A 15,689-nucleotide genomic window follows, 5' to 3' on the forward strand; every position below is an offset into this window, starting at 1 on the left:
CTCAAAAAGTCACATTTTTCAGGGGGTGCGTGAATATTTTCACTCAATTAAATTGATGAACATACGAGTACCTAAAATATTGCATGAGTAAATTTTTGTCAAGGTTTAAAAACCTTACGATGTGACAAAATTGTTTGGACCTAATAACAAAAATCAAAAAGGCGTCTATAATTGTACCTCCAGATCACACTGATCAAGTTTTCCATGAAATAATTAAAATTTGGTCAAATTGAAGTACGTCATACGCTACATAGAAGTAGAGTTGAATTTATACCTATCCATTTTTGACCTCCCAAATTGATTGAAGGTGATTTCAAGATGTTCTGGAGCCTTCGTCGGAATTTTGGATTTTATTGTTCTGAATAAATTCCCACAAAAGGATCAAAGTTGCATTACTGATTTTTTTGCAGTAAGCTGTTGGTATTTGTCCTCATTTAGAAGGAAACTAGATTGATTTTTTAGGAAAAAGGTAAAATTTTCAACGTCCTCCTACAAATTCATTTGATGAGTTGGGTGCTCATTAAAAATTAGCATCACAGCACCCCCTGCTTTGCCGACATAGGCTCATTATGGCACGTGTTACTAATGTTCTTTTTGTTTCATTCGATAATTTATTGCATTAGAATTGGAATGCTTCACTTACACGCCTCGAAAATCATAGGTAGTGATTTATTCGTTGAAACTACGTTTGTTGGTATGATATTCAAACAGAACTCCAACGATTGAAAAACCATGTGTGATGTGTGGTGGTAGTTACAAAGCAAATAGTGTTGTCTTTTTGTGGTATATATCATTCGATGAAATCACTAGTTAAATAGAAAAAATGCATGAAAAAAAGTAGGCGTGTAGTAGGCAGGATTGTCACATTGAATATAGAGCTGAACTGCTTCGCTTGCCACAGCCAGTATCAGTGGATACCTCTAGTTGAGTGATTCTCCGAGTAAGTCTTCAATAAAATCTCATAAAAATCAGAATGAAAGCCATATCATTCAGTATCATTCTTTATCAACTTTTGTGTACTGTGATCACGGTACTGGCACTTGAGAATTGTACCCCAAACTCCTCTCCAGTCCCTCCTCCTACAAGCCCTACGCCAGCACCAGCGCCAGTGCCAGCTTCATCGCCACCAGCAACATTAGACACATTTGCAACGACAACGGTAAATAATCTAAGAGATTTATATGATTAATTTTTTACCATAATATTACATTATGTTGTAGTTCTAAGCGATATTCTAAACTTACGTATTAATTGGTTGCATATTTTATGCATTGTAGGATCGAAGCCTAACAATTTTTTACGATGCTATGGATGAAAGTTCTCAAATGTTTTTCAATACAACTCTGATAAAACAGTACGAATGCATGCCTTCTTATACGCTGACTTTTATTCCATGTCAAAAAACAACGGTAAAAATATTCATCGGATTTTCGCCCAGTAATCATTATCTAACTTATTTCAAAACTTGTTTAAAATATACGCATATTTTTGGTTGTCGAAAATATTAGGAATCGAATGGAGTTCTAACATGTCCGGGCAAAGTTGACCCCACATGCAGCTTGAATAAACTGCATTCTTGCGCTATTGAGCAAATTCCAGACAGGAAAAAACTCATTAGTTATTTGGCATGCACTATGAAAGGTGTAGACGTACTTCCAGATTTGACTGTTGTAAGCATTTTATTTTAAACTGGCTTGGGCAAAATCACTAAAGGGATAGATTAACTGATTTTTAACCATTTTCTTCATCCAGTGTGCGATTCAGAATAACGTTGATGATGCGGCGCTTCAAGCGTGTATAAGATCTGAACATGGAACAAACGTGTGTAAAGTGTATAGTGCAAAACAAATGCCAGATATGAATACGTTACCAGGATTAATTTTCAAAAAACCGGTAAGTCTGGGATATTTTTTTAGTGCATAATTTTTGAAAATGTAGCTCTCGTGTTGGAGTATAGGTAGGATCCTTACTATTCAATTTTAGAGTAACCCTTTTCTATTCAATCACCTTTTTTTTTGTAGGAGGTTATCAAACCTACAGATCTCTTCCAATACTTGGATTATTATAGAAATCATATCGCCAAATTTGACCTGAACGCAGCAATTTGTTCTCAATTAATGACTTCCAACGCACCTTCTGTGCCACCACAATGCACCAAGGTTGGTATCATGAAACGATTTAAACAACCCTAAGTTTGCATTTCACTCATTTCCCTTTTTTTCAATAGGAGCTTATCCTTGGGATTTTTTATAAAGCAATGGATGAGAAATCTCAAAATTGGTTTCATGCGTTGGGTCCAGTTTATGATCAATTCAAAGGTTTTGTGAAGTTCAAATACCAACCTTGCATGTTCGCTGAGGTAAAATAACTTAATTTAATTCACTTTAAAGTGCAGCGCTTTAAAATCAATCGGCATTTTTGAATTTTTATGGCATAATCACACAGCCTTAGATAATTATTCAAAAAACTACACCTAAGTTATCATGTAAAATTTATCATAGCTTTCCCCAGACGGAATATTGGATTGCCAGGATGAAAATGACAAAGATTGTATTGCGGGAAAAACTCACGCATGCGCAATATGGCTTGTTGACGAACCCAAAACTCTGTATCAGTATTTGAATTGTATAATGCAAGATCCTAAAACCGTACCGAATTTTGAAAAAGTAACCATCTAAAATTTTCAAATTTGCATTTTTTGACTCGTCAAACATCAAATGAAATTTAACATAAAAATGATTATTTTTGTAATGTAGTGCGCAACTGATTTTAAAATTCCATATGATCCCATCAAAGCATGCGCCAACAGTATCAGAGGCAGAGACCTATGTTACGAATCCTCGAAAAGTCGACCAAAATCTCAAGACATTCCAATGTTCAGCTATGCTTTGGTAAATTAATATCATCTATGCGGAAGTCTATTTCTTTGAAAGTGCCAACGATGCTCATCACTGAAATACATGATAAATATTATTTTTTCAGAGTTTTGATGCAGATGCAAGTAAGAAAACATCAGAGGCAACCGATTTACAAACTGTATTTTGCGATCAGTTGACAAAATATAAAATTACTCCACCTCAAGTATGTAGCGCCCCGAAATGTGCTGGAAAATGAGCAAGAAATTTGTTTCGATGGAAACATAGATATCTAGGTACTTATGTATGTCCAATAATGAAGAACCAAAATTTAAACTTTTATTGAAGAATTAAAAATTACGAAAAATACAAAAATTAAATGAAGTTGAATGAAAGTTATATTTGTATTTTCATTTTTACTCAAGATAGAACACTGAGCAACTCCTGGAACAATTTTTATTTTACAAGAGAACCCCTCGACTCCAGAATTTTCTGTTTAAAAGAAACTTACATAACATTTTTTTCAAAAAAAAACTTTTTTAATTGATTTTCGATGTAAATATTAAAATTTGAAACCAATAGAAATGTGATGGTATTAAAATTTATAAATCCAAAATTTTTTCCACAGTCTTTTGAGGTTCTCCGTTCTCCTACAACTTTTTTTCGAATTCCCCGTCCAATTTTCCGAAAAATGTTAAAGACAGGCCACCCTAGTATCTACCTGGGGAACAAAAACTTCAAATAAATCGAAAAATTAACATCAGTGGTTGAAAACTGAGACATAAACGCAAGTTTTGTTCAAATCAGAAAAACCGCGTAGTCTGAGCTTGACTATAAAGATAATATGGACCGAGCTACAAACTTCTCGAACCGTTTTTTTGAAATGTGTGCTCACAGTTAGATCTGTTGATTTTCCATCTATTTATGTCTAAAACTTAATCCTTTATTAATTCGAGTAATACAAATTTGATGAACTTTTATAGTGATTTCATCATCAGTAATGCGTGTAATTTTACAAGCTGTTATTTTTCTGGAAAAAACTCATTTTTAAGAATTCAGCCCCCCCCCCTCACAAATAGCTCACGTTGAGCGCAAAATATGTTCTGTCGTGTATGAAATAGGCTTTATGTGGTGTCGAATTGTGTCATTTTTTGTCGTTCATTCAACTTCTATATGAATGTAAAAATTCTAGTAGTGTTGGCGCATGACGCCCTTTTTGTCATCTAAAAAATTACTTCCCTTATTTATGATGATACTCAAAAAATGTTCTCAAAATTATAATTCATGAAAGAAAAATCGATCTGCGCAGTTTTTGTAGAATTGAATAAATTCCAATTTTTAGGTTCGCAGAATTTTTAGTTACGATAGTGTATACGAGTAGTACGTACGAGTACTAACGAGTATTTCATAAATATGGCAAATCACAGTGAAAATGATTTGTTGAAACTGCCTCCGTTTATAAAAAAATCAAAAAAACTTGTGCCAATAAAAAAAAGGTGCAATGGTTGTTACAAAACAAATACCAAGTTTTTTACCAATACAAAAATTAACGAAATCATCAGAAAAGTAGAAAAAATTGATTTAAAAAAATATAGGTGCAGTAAGCAGGTAGGTAGGTACTTGTAATAAACTCATCAAAAAATGTACGTTAGGTATACCTACAGTTGAAATCATTAAATCAGTTAATACGTGAAATAACCAGTTATTTCTGGTTATTTTATACAATAACGACGAAAGTGTTGATTCTTGTTTTTTTACGTAGGTATAGGTACTTTAACTAGGTAATGTGTAAAATACGTAATATTTTGTACAATAACGAGTAAGTGTTCCTTCGATCTTAAATCAAAAATTAGTTCACTAAAAAACACAACGAAAAAATCGAACATTATGAAAAAAATATGATTTGAATTTTAATTCAATTGGATCACAAATCCGAGGCGACGAATTGAGAAGTGTATTTTTCTACAAACCGGATGTCTCAAATTAATCGTCAATTCTCAAAACTTCGTCTACTCTTCCCCAAACTTGACTAATGGACTCCACAAATCGATTCCGACCACTTTTAGGCCGATCCAGCGCCTTCAGAACAAAATAAGTTCTCTCCAGCGAATTAAAAATCGCTCCAGAAGGCGTTGCAATCAACTTCGGCGGATGAAAAGTTCAAAATTTCGGATGGATTAGGGCTGTATAGTGAATCGCAAATTCGATGTAACGACTTGAAAATTGTATTTTTTTTTTACCAGTCAAAAATCACAGAAATTGATGGTTTTGGGTAGGTAACTTTTTCAATTTTATGTTTATATTGGAAGAAGTTTCAAGTAATTTGTTCCCAGAATTGACGATTCATTTGAGGCGTCCAACTTGTAAAAAAAATTTACCCCCCCCCCCGCACAATCAAAAATATATATTAGAGGGGCAACTGAAAGGATAGAATTTATTTTCTAACATTTTTAACTTTCTGTCCTTTGAAACATGTCTATTCATAAATTTTAATTGATCTCGTAACTGAATTTTTTTCAAGTAATAAGATTTAAGGTGGTTCCAGTCAAATAAACTAAAAACTACACATACGTCAGCAAAAATTAATGCGCACAGGATCCGATTTGTCATCTTGCATACAACCTACCAGCCTAGCATCTCTGACGTGTAATCATTACAACTGCACACGCTCTTTGAATTTCATCGATAATTTTTTGGATTGTGTTAGATACTTTGTTGATACGCCTGGCAAATCATTATTATTCATTACATAAAATTACGTTTGTTTGTAAGAAATTCAAACAAAATTCCATAGATGAAAAAAAAAACAAGGACAGGGATTGTCACAAAACAAATAATGGTGTTGTCAATGTAGGGAAAAAATGTATCAAACAAAAGTAAATGCAGTGGATAGAATCATTAAATTTATGTACTTACATCACGAATTCTCGAGTTATACCCAGTTCAGTGACCAAGATCGATTTACCGGACGCAACTGTAAGCAATTGAAATGAAAGTCGTATTCCTCGTTATAATTGTTCATAAATTATTGTGCGTAGTGAATTCTTTACCTCGTTTTGGAGCTTGCTGGACTTCCCCCGGCGTATCATTCGCTGCTGGAGCTGGAGTAATGGATGCACCAACTCCACCGCCTGTGCCTGATACCACAGTGGTAGAAGACTCGTCTTCAGATTCTTCAAACCCTGCGCCAGCTCCACCACCGCCGCCACCGCCACCAGCAACACCAGATACATTTGCAGCAACAACGGTAAATAATCCAAGCAGTTTTCCCCTCCAGTTTTTCAGGTTGTAATGCGGACTTACGTTTGATTGGTTCTTAATTTCACGCGTTTTAGGATCGAAGCTTAACCATTTTTTACGACGCTATGGAAGAAAACTCCCAAACATTTTTCAATACAACTCTCATAAAGGAATTTCAGTGTATACCTTCGTTTATAAATGTGACATTTATTCCATGTCAAAAAGCAGAGGTAAAAATTGTCACCTCATTTTTCGCTTAGTAATGATCTTAAATCAAAATTGAAAATTAATATTTTTATTTCGAAAATTTTAGGAATCAAGTGGAAGTCTGACGTGTTCAGTTCAAGCTGACCCTACTTGTAGCTTGAATAAAGTACATTCTTGCGCCATTTCTCAAATCACAGATAGAACACAACTGATCAATTATTTAGCATGTACTATGAAAAGTTTAGAAAAGCTTCCAGATTTCATTACTGTAGGTGTTCCATTTCAAATTTACCTATATACGTTTAGTCGTTTATGCTTAAAGTATTAATTTTCATCATCCAGTGTGCCAATCTGAATAACGTTAATAATACTACACTTCAAGAATGCGCAAATTCAGACCAGGGAACGAATCTTTGTAAAGACTACTGCGCAAAAAAAATGCCCGACATGAACACGTTGCCAGGGTTCATCTTCAAAAAGCCAGTAAGTAAATGAATTATTCAAAATATTGTTTAAAGTTTTCAGTAATTCAATTTCCAGTCACCGAAGTTGATGACAGTACTTTCTGAAATTATTTGAAATTTTCTAGTGAAAATTCAACCTTTTTTTTGAAAGCATCCAGATCGATAAGAATGTGATAGCAATCGATTTAAACCAAATATTTTAGAACAAAAACAGGCTTTCAGATTTTTATCCTCAAGATTTACTGTTTTGTAAAAAATTAATATGCCAATGGGAGCTTTCTCTCTCATTTTTGAAAATTTGCCAAAAATCAGATAATCACTTTTCGACAGCTGAAAATTGATTTTTGAGGTGTGAATAACATGCAGTTCGTGTGAGCTCAATTTGAGGATCTATTTTCTACTCTCTACTTTTTTATTTTATTTGTTTTTTCTTCGCAGGATGATATCAAAACAACTGATCTTTTCGAGCACGTGGACTATTATAGAAATCATATTTGCTACAACGATCTCACATCGGCTATTTGTTCCGAATTAATAGTTTCTAACGCGCCTTCTCCGCCATCACAATGCTATAAGGTTGGTCAAATGAAATGATTTTACAAAAACGTTAGCTTACCTGTGTTTGAACTTCATATTTGTCAAAAATAGGAACTTGTTGTGGGAATTTTTTACAAAGCTATGGACGAGAAATCGCAAAAGTGGTTTCATAATTTGGGCACAATTTATGATAAATTTCGCGACTACATAAATTTCAAGTATCAACCTTGCATGTTTGCTGAGGTAAGCAAATTTTGTTGACCCAGATCCAGAACTTGGTATTGATATCATCAAACTTACTTTAAGTCGGATTTTTGATAAAATTCATCATGTTGGCAGCTACCTCCAGATGGAAAATTGGATTGCCAGGATGATAATGACCAAGACTGTATGGTGGGGAAAACTCATTCATGCGCAATATGGCTTGTTAAAGAACCCAAAACTCTGTATCAGTTTTTAAATTGTACGATGCAAGACACCAAAACGTTACCAAATTTTGAAAAAGTGGGTATCCTTTACTATGCCTAGCACACATCTGATGATATTCAATGCATTTTTGATTTTTTTAATCGTTGAATCCAATTTAGTGCGCAACCGATTACAATATTCAATATGATCCTATTAAAGCATGCGCCAACAGTGACAGAGGCAGAAACTTATGTTACGATTCCTCAAAAACTCGACCAAACTCTGTAGACATTCCTATGTTCAGCTTTGAGTTGGTAAATGAGGATTATATATGTATTGTAATTATTTTCAGTAAAAGGTATTCGTTTTGAATCATATATCATTCTTTTTCAGACTTTTGATGAAGCTACAAGTAAAAGCACATCCGAGGCTACCGATTTACAGACCGTATTTTGCGATCAATTGAAAAAATACAAGATTACAACTCCTCAAGAATGCAATGCAAAATGTTACACAAAATAAGCGAATCGTTTTCTAGATACAACACTGTGCTACATCTTAAAACATGTTTTTAAAATGAAAATTCGGGTACTGTTTGCGTTTGATGCAGGATTTTTTTAAAGAAAATTTTTGTATAAGTACTGAAATATGTGAACTTTACTTTTATTGTGAATTACTTCATACGTTAGAACTTATTTGAGCAACATGCCATTCAACCAATAAAGTTTATGCCCAGAGGCTAGGAAGTCCAAGTTGGAAAATTTCATATCTTAGGTAATACCTAGATCAAATACAAATTGGTGAAAACATATGCAAAAATACTTAGTGGTTTCCATCACAGTTGACTTTATTTACTCAGGAATTCTAGGAAATACACTGCTCAAGCTAGTCAGGCTCTCATTTTTATGGCGTCATTATTTTGAGAAGCTGGTGAATTGCCTAATCAATTTCTCAACGTTTTTCCCTCCAATGATTGGATGCTTCAGGGACTGTCCCTGGATGCAGATGTTATTCTGATGTACTTATTTACATCTTGTTTTTCACCTCTCAAATCAATTGATGAGGGTCTCGAGCCCTTTTAGAGCTTCCAGTTGATTTTTGGATTTTCCTTCGTTGTAAAAATAATCCCAAATATCTCTTGTTTTCATTTTTTAGAAATTTTCCGAAAAACGGGAAACTGTAAAAATCTGCTGAAATCGATTTGAAAGATCAAAACTACCTAAACATAAACCAAATTTCAGCAATGTATCTGAATTTCGTCAAATTTCAATATTTTTCATGGAAAATGGATCTAACTACCTCTATACCTACCCATCACACTGCGCAGGCGCATTCAACTTCACATTAAAATTAATGATGAATAATCTTTTAAAAAGGTCTTCGAGACTGTTTATTAAACATTTGGTCATTGTCGATTCTCTTGCCAGCCTCCATTTTGAAAAAACTGATTATAGAAAGAACATTTAAAAGTCGAATATGAAAAAATAATTGGATAATACACGCTTATTTAGGAATCGACATGTTACCCCAAATTTTATTCCTTTCTCAATTCTCATAATTAAAAAATGGGAAGAGCATTGGGGAATTGATTTTAGAAATGGTTGAATATTTTTTCAAGTGGCAGAGGGGCAGAGGATTCAGAACAGCCAGATATACCTACGTAAAAAATAAGAATGTATTCAAACTCAGCACTTTCAAGTTCATTTTAGAATTCACTTTGATCAGAACTGGGGCCATTGTTTCCTTGTGGGGAGAAAGAGAGAGGGCTGTTAAAGGTCCCATTTTGAAATTTATTTTATTGCAAAGAATATAAAAAATCGTGTTCAATGCACTTTTTTCAGATTTTCAAAATGGTTTGCACTATCATAATAAGTTGAGCTTCAACCTGAGCACCAACAAAATTCGAGAACTGGGCTTCTCATTTGATTTGAGTCAGTGTGTAATATAAGCCCATTTCGAGATTTTTACTTTCCTATAGCGACGATACAAAATGTTGAATTGCATCACATATCCTCATTAAACCCAATGCCTATATAAGCTCGTGTGATCGTTGACAATTATTTCATTCCACGTTTTTGATACTTCAAATTGTTTTCGGCTTATTAGACGAATTCAGGATAATTTATTAGTTGAATTTACATCCACGCTCGTCGTATTCAAATAAAACTTGAACTCGCCAAAAAAATATCAAACAAGTAAACAGTTTTTTCCAAATACACATTCGTACCTGTTTTCACATAGATTAGGTGAAAGAAACGCTCAGTTCATCGAAAACTTATGCTGTAATGCGTTCGTCAACTGTGTACAATAATTATGATTTTCAAAATTAAGGTGATATTCTTTTGCCTAATCGTAGTTCAGATCATATGCATAGCGTACGTAGATTCCAGAGGTGGAGGTGGACGTGGAGGTGGAGGACGTGGTGGTTTTGGTGGCAGCCGTAGTTCAGGTCGTAGTATGAGCAGTGCAAGCCGTCCCGGTTACAGAGGCGGTTATTCGGATCCGTTTGGATTACGAACATGGGCTATTCTAGATTCGATCGGAGCATTATTTCATGTCAGCAAACACAAGGACAAGAATTCATCCTCTGATGATTGATAAGTATGTTCAACTCAAGAAAAACTGCATGGATGCCTGATTTTGTTGACTAATTTTTCAATAGGAACTTATCAGTGCACGTATATTTCCCCTCTGATGTAAAGTGAATGAACCTTGCACGATTTTTTTATTCAATTTGTTAAAATATTTCCACATTTATGCAAGCAATTTCTCAATATATTTCACTATTTTTACACATTATTCTAGTTCACTTATTATTAGGTACATACATCGAATTGTGACTTATTTTCAACTTCCTTGAAGTGACTATTCCAATTTGAACCGATTCCTCGGTGGATATCTCAAGAATGTTTTTTTTATCGACATATTTTTTAATGATAGGTACTTGATTTGTGAATTCTGGTAAAAAAAAAGACCACGAGTTGTTCGAAGAGAAAACCTGTTCAAATCGCAATGGGAATTTTAAAGAAGTTGAGAATAAGCCACAGTTCGATTCTTAGCTGATCAAATTACATAGTTTCGACGCCTTCTGGAGAAATTTTTAAATTATGGAGCAATCAAAAATCAAGCCAAGAGCTCCAGAATGACCAAAAATGGTGAAATTTTTCACAATGGAGTTGATACGTATTAGTTTCAAAAATAATTTTCTTAATTTTTACGAATAAATAGTAGGTATAGCATGTATTTCGAAAAATCAATTTGGGCAGGTGAAATTCTATGTACTTGTAGGAGTTTCAAGCTACATATTTATCAAGTAGGTAAGTACCGATTTTTTTCATTTTGTTAAAATTGTTGCCTGACTAGATAAGGCATCTTTTCATCTCTCATTCTCACAACTGAAATTTTATATGTACTTACCTACGTTGTTTAGGTGCCTACCTACCTGGGTGCATATTGTTGATTCTCATGTACGTCACTTGATAATTTTTTGTGCTGAGATTCTTCATTAATATGGTGGCAAATCGTAATGATTTACCTATTTACTGAAATTATACGTCTGTTTGTAGAAAAAATTCAAACCATAATTTTGCCGATGAAAAAACAAGTGCTGTTGCGATCGTAATAAAACAAACAATGATGTTTTTATTGTTTCAATAAGTTGATCATTGCAAAAACATTACCTGGAAAAAAAGGTAGACTCTGTAATAATTGATACCAACATAATTCACAATGGAGTCAGGAATTTAACTAGGTAGGCATTCTTTTTGTTACATGAAATGTAAGCAGATATGCACCTTTACCTTGATTATCATGGAAATGAAAGCCATATCGTTTGGTCTGATTCTTCATCAAACTTTTGTCGGTGGTATAAAATGCTGTACCAGGATTTGGAGGTTGTTGGGGGTCTTCGGGAATTGAGTTTTCAGCTGGAGCCGGAGTATGCTGGACGCACAAAGTCCACCGCCAGTTCCTGAATACAGAAGTGCCCACCTGGTAGAAATATTGATGGATTCGGACCCCTGGGGTGTTTTTCTCAATAGTACTTTGTCGTTCACTATATCGATTTCAAAATGTTATTTCAACCATCTTCTACTCACTACGACGAGAGTTGATGCATCATAGCATTTCTTGGGATGTGAAAAAAATACATTTTTCTCTCCTACATCTCGGATGGTTCACAAATAGTTAGCAAAACTTTGAAATAATGAACAATAAATCTAAATACAAGATTCTTATGGTGATACCTATTATTTACATCCCGTGAAATTTCATCATTTTTTCCCAAAAAATTTCATGTATTTTTTGAAATTTTCACCTGAGGGAGTGGTGTGGTGGTCAATGATATCTAGCGATTTAAAATGTTTAGCATAGCCGGAAGACCCAAACCCGAAACTGGGTGAGCTGATTTGAGGTGACGGAATGACCTTTCTGTGTTCCCAATTTATGCTTCGAAATAAATTTTTACACGTGTTTGAAAATTGACGCCTGATTCATTTTCAGTCGAGTACCTATTAGGTATTGGTTTTATTACTAAATCAATACAGGTTCGTATCAAAATTGTGAATATAATCAAAGAATTGAAAAATTATTAAAATGAATGAACAATAAATGCCAATACTTACCTGTTTGAGTTGAAATAATGCGTACCTATATTTTTAATGAAACACTTGTGTAATCTGTGCTGTGACAATTTTAAACGCAATGAAAATAGGCACCTACATTCTCAATAAATTTTACGAAATATGATTACGAGTATTTCTAGTACAATTACATTTATAGTCAACACCATGAAGGTCGAAACGATTACACTATTTTATAGACTCGGATTAGGGTATCAAAAATTTTTGTACATCAAACAATATATAAAATAAAATTTGAAGAAATTAAGTCTATAATTAGGAATTATTTTGGGACATCAAAAAATAGGTTGGTGTTTCTTCTTCGAATTCAATGAAGCATTTCTTCGAAATTTCAAAAATGAATAATTCAGCACATTTAGGTGCTAGGTGATTGGCAAAAAAAATCTATGCCCAAGTTTCAAAAATTGAGGGGAAAACCATATTGTAGGTATAATAATTAGAAAAAAATAAAATTGTAAAATTGTCCACATTTCATATCATTTATTGGGATGCACTCATATTAAGAATGACCTTCGCGTTTCATTAACATTAATTTATTGAATAGGAAAGTTGATCGTAAAAATCTCAACGTGAATTTGGTTTATTGATACAGTGTAAAAATACATTTATAAACATATGCTTCGAACTGACGTAGGTACTTAACTATGCAAATACCAGTCCTACTGATAAATGGAACCCATGGAAGCCCATATAAAGCTATAAAAACAAAACTATTTTAGCAACGAGTTACACTCTACCCATTTTCAAAGTTGTGCTCCTGAGTCACTGATTTTTCACACCCTCTACAAGATGTTTCGTATTTTGAAAAATATTATTTTACTTTTCGTCATTTTTTCTTCAACTGTGAAAACAAATGTATTGGATGAGCAGGTATGCTATTATATGTGTAGTTACTGGTACATTTACTTATTCCAGAAAATTTTAAGAAGCGTCCCAATTTCGTAATACCGTAACACGTTTTCATATGAATAGGCACTAACACTTTACATATATTACGACGCAAATCAAAAAGCATCAATTGATTGGTTCAAAACTGGTCTTCCCGGATACATCAAAACGTTTCGAGATGGCTTCTACTTATTTAACTTTAATCCCTGCCAGCAAATAAAGGTTAGTGTACTGCTGATTTTTTTGAACATCGTACATATCTGATTCCACATGTACCTACTTATAGTTGAGTTCTGATGGTAAAAAAATTACATGTGACGCACCGGATGAAAATTGTGAAATGAATATACTCCATTCCTGTGCCATTTCCAAAATCAAGGATGACTCGTTTTTAGGTGATTTTCTTACTTGCTCTTTTGAAAAAGGTGCCAGCACTGCTTCGAAACAGGTAAAAAAAAAAGTATACACACAGAAACTATGAAATAGTTAGGTAAGGAACTTTGTTCCAGTTTGTGACTTATTATATCTACACAACATATAATTTTCATACACGTACTTAGTGCTTAAAAGATCAAAATTTAGCCAATGAAATTGACGCCTGCACAAAAAAAGAAGGATTTCAAACTTGCGTAAAATTTTCAAAAGCTTTTGAGAGACCTTTACCAACGGAAGTGACGCCTTTTTTCTTGATTCCACAGGTATCTTTGAATTTTTAAACTTTGTTCTCGAATGGCTGTAATAATAATAATATGCACATGCCTGATCTGTGTTTTTCGTAGGATTTCTATTATTATCCTCCATATTTATCCACTGATGTGATGTGTCGTCACTTGCATGTTTTACAGCGTGCACATCCACAAATATGCGTGAGAGTGAGTACCCTTTTTTTTCTCTTTCCGAATTACTCTTTATTCTTGACTATCCTATCTTATACCAACCTGACGTAAAAATTAGTATTTTTTGGGTAAATTCGACTTTTTTTACCCTATTAAATGTAAGTAGTTTAATCTTAAGAGCAGCCATGTCTCTCACTCATTTTTTCCTGCATTTTTGAAATTTTCTACCTTTCTCGCTCCGAAAACTCTCACAAAATATTCGATTTTTTTTTTTAAATCGTCACATGGGTACTTACTTTTATACACCGATCTAGTGACTGCTTCTGTGAATGTTTCAAAATTTTTTTGGATTACTCTCGTAAGAGATGAAATTGAATTTGGACATCTAATTAGACTCAAAATAATTCAGAGATGTTTTTAATTTTTTCGGTGAGTTTCATGAAATTTGGTGGGATGTGCTGATTTTCCAGCTTAACCTTAACGGCTCTTTAATAGGTATTTATATTTTGAAACCATCTATAGGTAATGTAATGTTGTTGTGATTTAATTATGTAAATCACATCTCGGTGCATCCGAAAAAATCGTGAACTTGATTTTTAAAATCTTTGCCTGTCAGTGTAAGTAAATCCCAGTCTTGTATTTATCCGACCAAATTCTTGATTTCCTCACTTGAAATAGCTGTAACTTTGAAAATTCGAAAACCTTTCTTTTAAGTAGGTACCTACCTCAAAAGTAAAATCCATTTGTAATTGTGAGAAATCTTATTTTATTTTCGTAAAATGTTTTAAAGTACCTACCTAATTAATTTAGGTATCAGGTAGTGTTACCTCTAGAATGATTTTTGAGCATGAAAATAATGTAGTTGTTCATTTCGTATGCTCTTATAAAAATGTTTCGCTAATTTGACATAATTTTTCAGAACGATCTATAAAATTACCACAAAGAATGAAAAAACTAGTCAATTTTCTGTGCATGCCTATTAATGAAATTTAGCTTCATTTTCCACAATCAAAAACCTATACCTACAGATGGTTTAGTAGATACCTCACACAGAAGTGCAGCATTCATTCAAAACCTGCAGATTTCGCATTTCAATTTACTTGCAGTGCATCGAGAAATACAATTATCTTATTCATGCGCATAAAATAAAATGTTAATAAGATTCTAACCCCTCCCCACTTGACAATAGATTCGCCGCTTTAAGCCGAAACGCCGGCTGATTTTTGTAAATCTGCCACTTAAAAGGCGCTCAAAAATGACAGTAAATTTGCCGGTGAAAAAACGCCAGCTAGAAGCGGCTAGTTTATAAAATCAGCCATTTAAATCAGCCGCTTTCCGCCACTTTTAGAAAAACAGCCGCTTTTGAGCCGGCGTTTTAAGCAGCAGTTTTTTATTTTGTTGATTTGCCGATTACAATGCACATGCGCAACCTGTGTTCAGAACTCATTTTCAAAAAATTTAAAGGAAAGTACGAAGTGCGGTACATGTATACCACTTGAAAACGAACATTTCATTGTTGCTGTGATAGCTGAATGGTGAGCGCTCTGGACTTCCACGCAGGAGTCGCGGGTTCGATCCTACCTTGGGCTAGAAATTTTTTGTAGCTTGGTAGAT

The 15,689-nt window shown here is 33.8% G+C and overlaps 1 protein-coding gene across 1 annotated transcript; it reads left to right on the forward strand.

Moving 5' to 3' along the window:
• Positions 1–823: 823 nt before the first annotated feature.
• Positions 824–3,271, forward strand: LOC135841172 (uncharacterized). Its single transcript, XM_065358007.1, has 9 exons — positions 824–1,159; positions 1,278–1,409; positions 1,509–1,670; positions 1,753–1,893; positions 2,022–2,159; positions 2,228–2,359; positions 2,502–2,666; positions 2,757–2,891; positions 2,983–3,271. Exons 1-9 carry the CDS (start codon positions 974–976, stop codon positions 3,112–3,114), a joined length of 1,323 nt encoding a protein of 440 aa, XP_065214079.1. The 5' UTR covers positions 824–973; the 3' UTR covers positions 3,115–3,271.
• The last annotated feature ends 12,418 nt before the right edge of the window (positions 3,272–15,689 follow it).

Source organism: Planococcus citri, chromosome 3 (genome assembly GCF_950023065.1).
Source record: "Planococcus citri chromosome 3, ihPlaCitr1.1, whole genome shotgun sequence".
Taxonomy (NCBI): domain Eukaryota; kingdom Metazoa; phylum Arthropoda; class Insecta; order Hemiptera; family Pseudococcidae; genus Planococcus; species Planococcus citri.

Bases quoted from the DNA above. Each gene is read 5' to 3' on its own strand.
- LOC135841172 (XM_065358007.1), top strand. From the start codon at position 974: ATGAAAGCCATATCATTCAGTATCATTCTTTATCAACTTTTGTGTACT. The intron at 2,160-2,227 runs GTTGGTATCATG...TTTTTTCAATAG, and splicing joins TGCCACCACAATGCACCAAG to GAGCTTATCCTTGGGATTTT. The intron at 2,667-2,756 runs GTAACCATCTAA...TTTGTAATGTAG, and splicing joins CCGTACCGAATTTTGAAAAA to TGCGCAACTGATTTTAAAAT.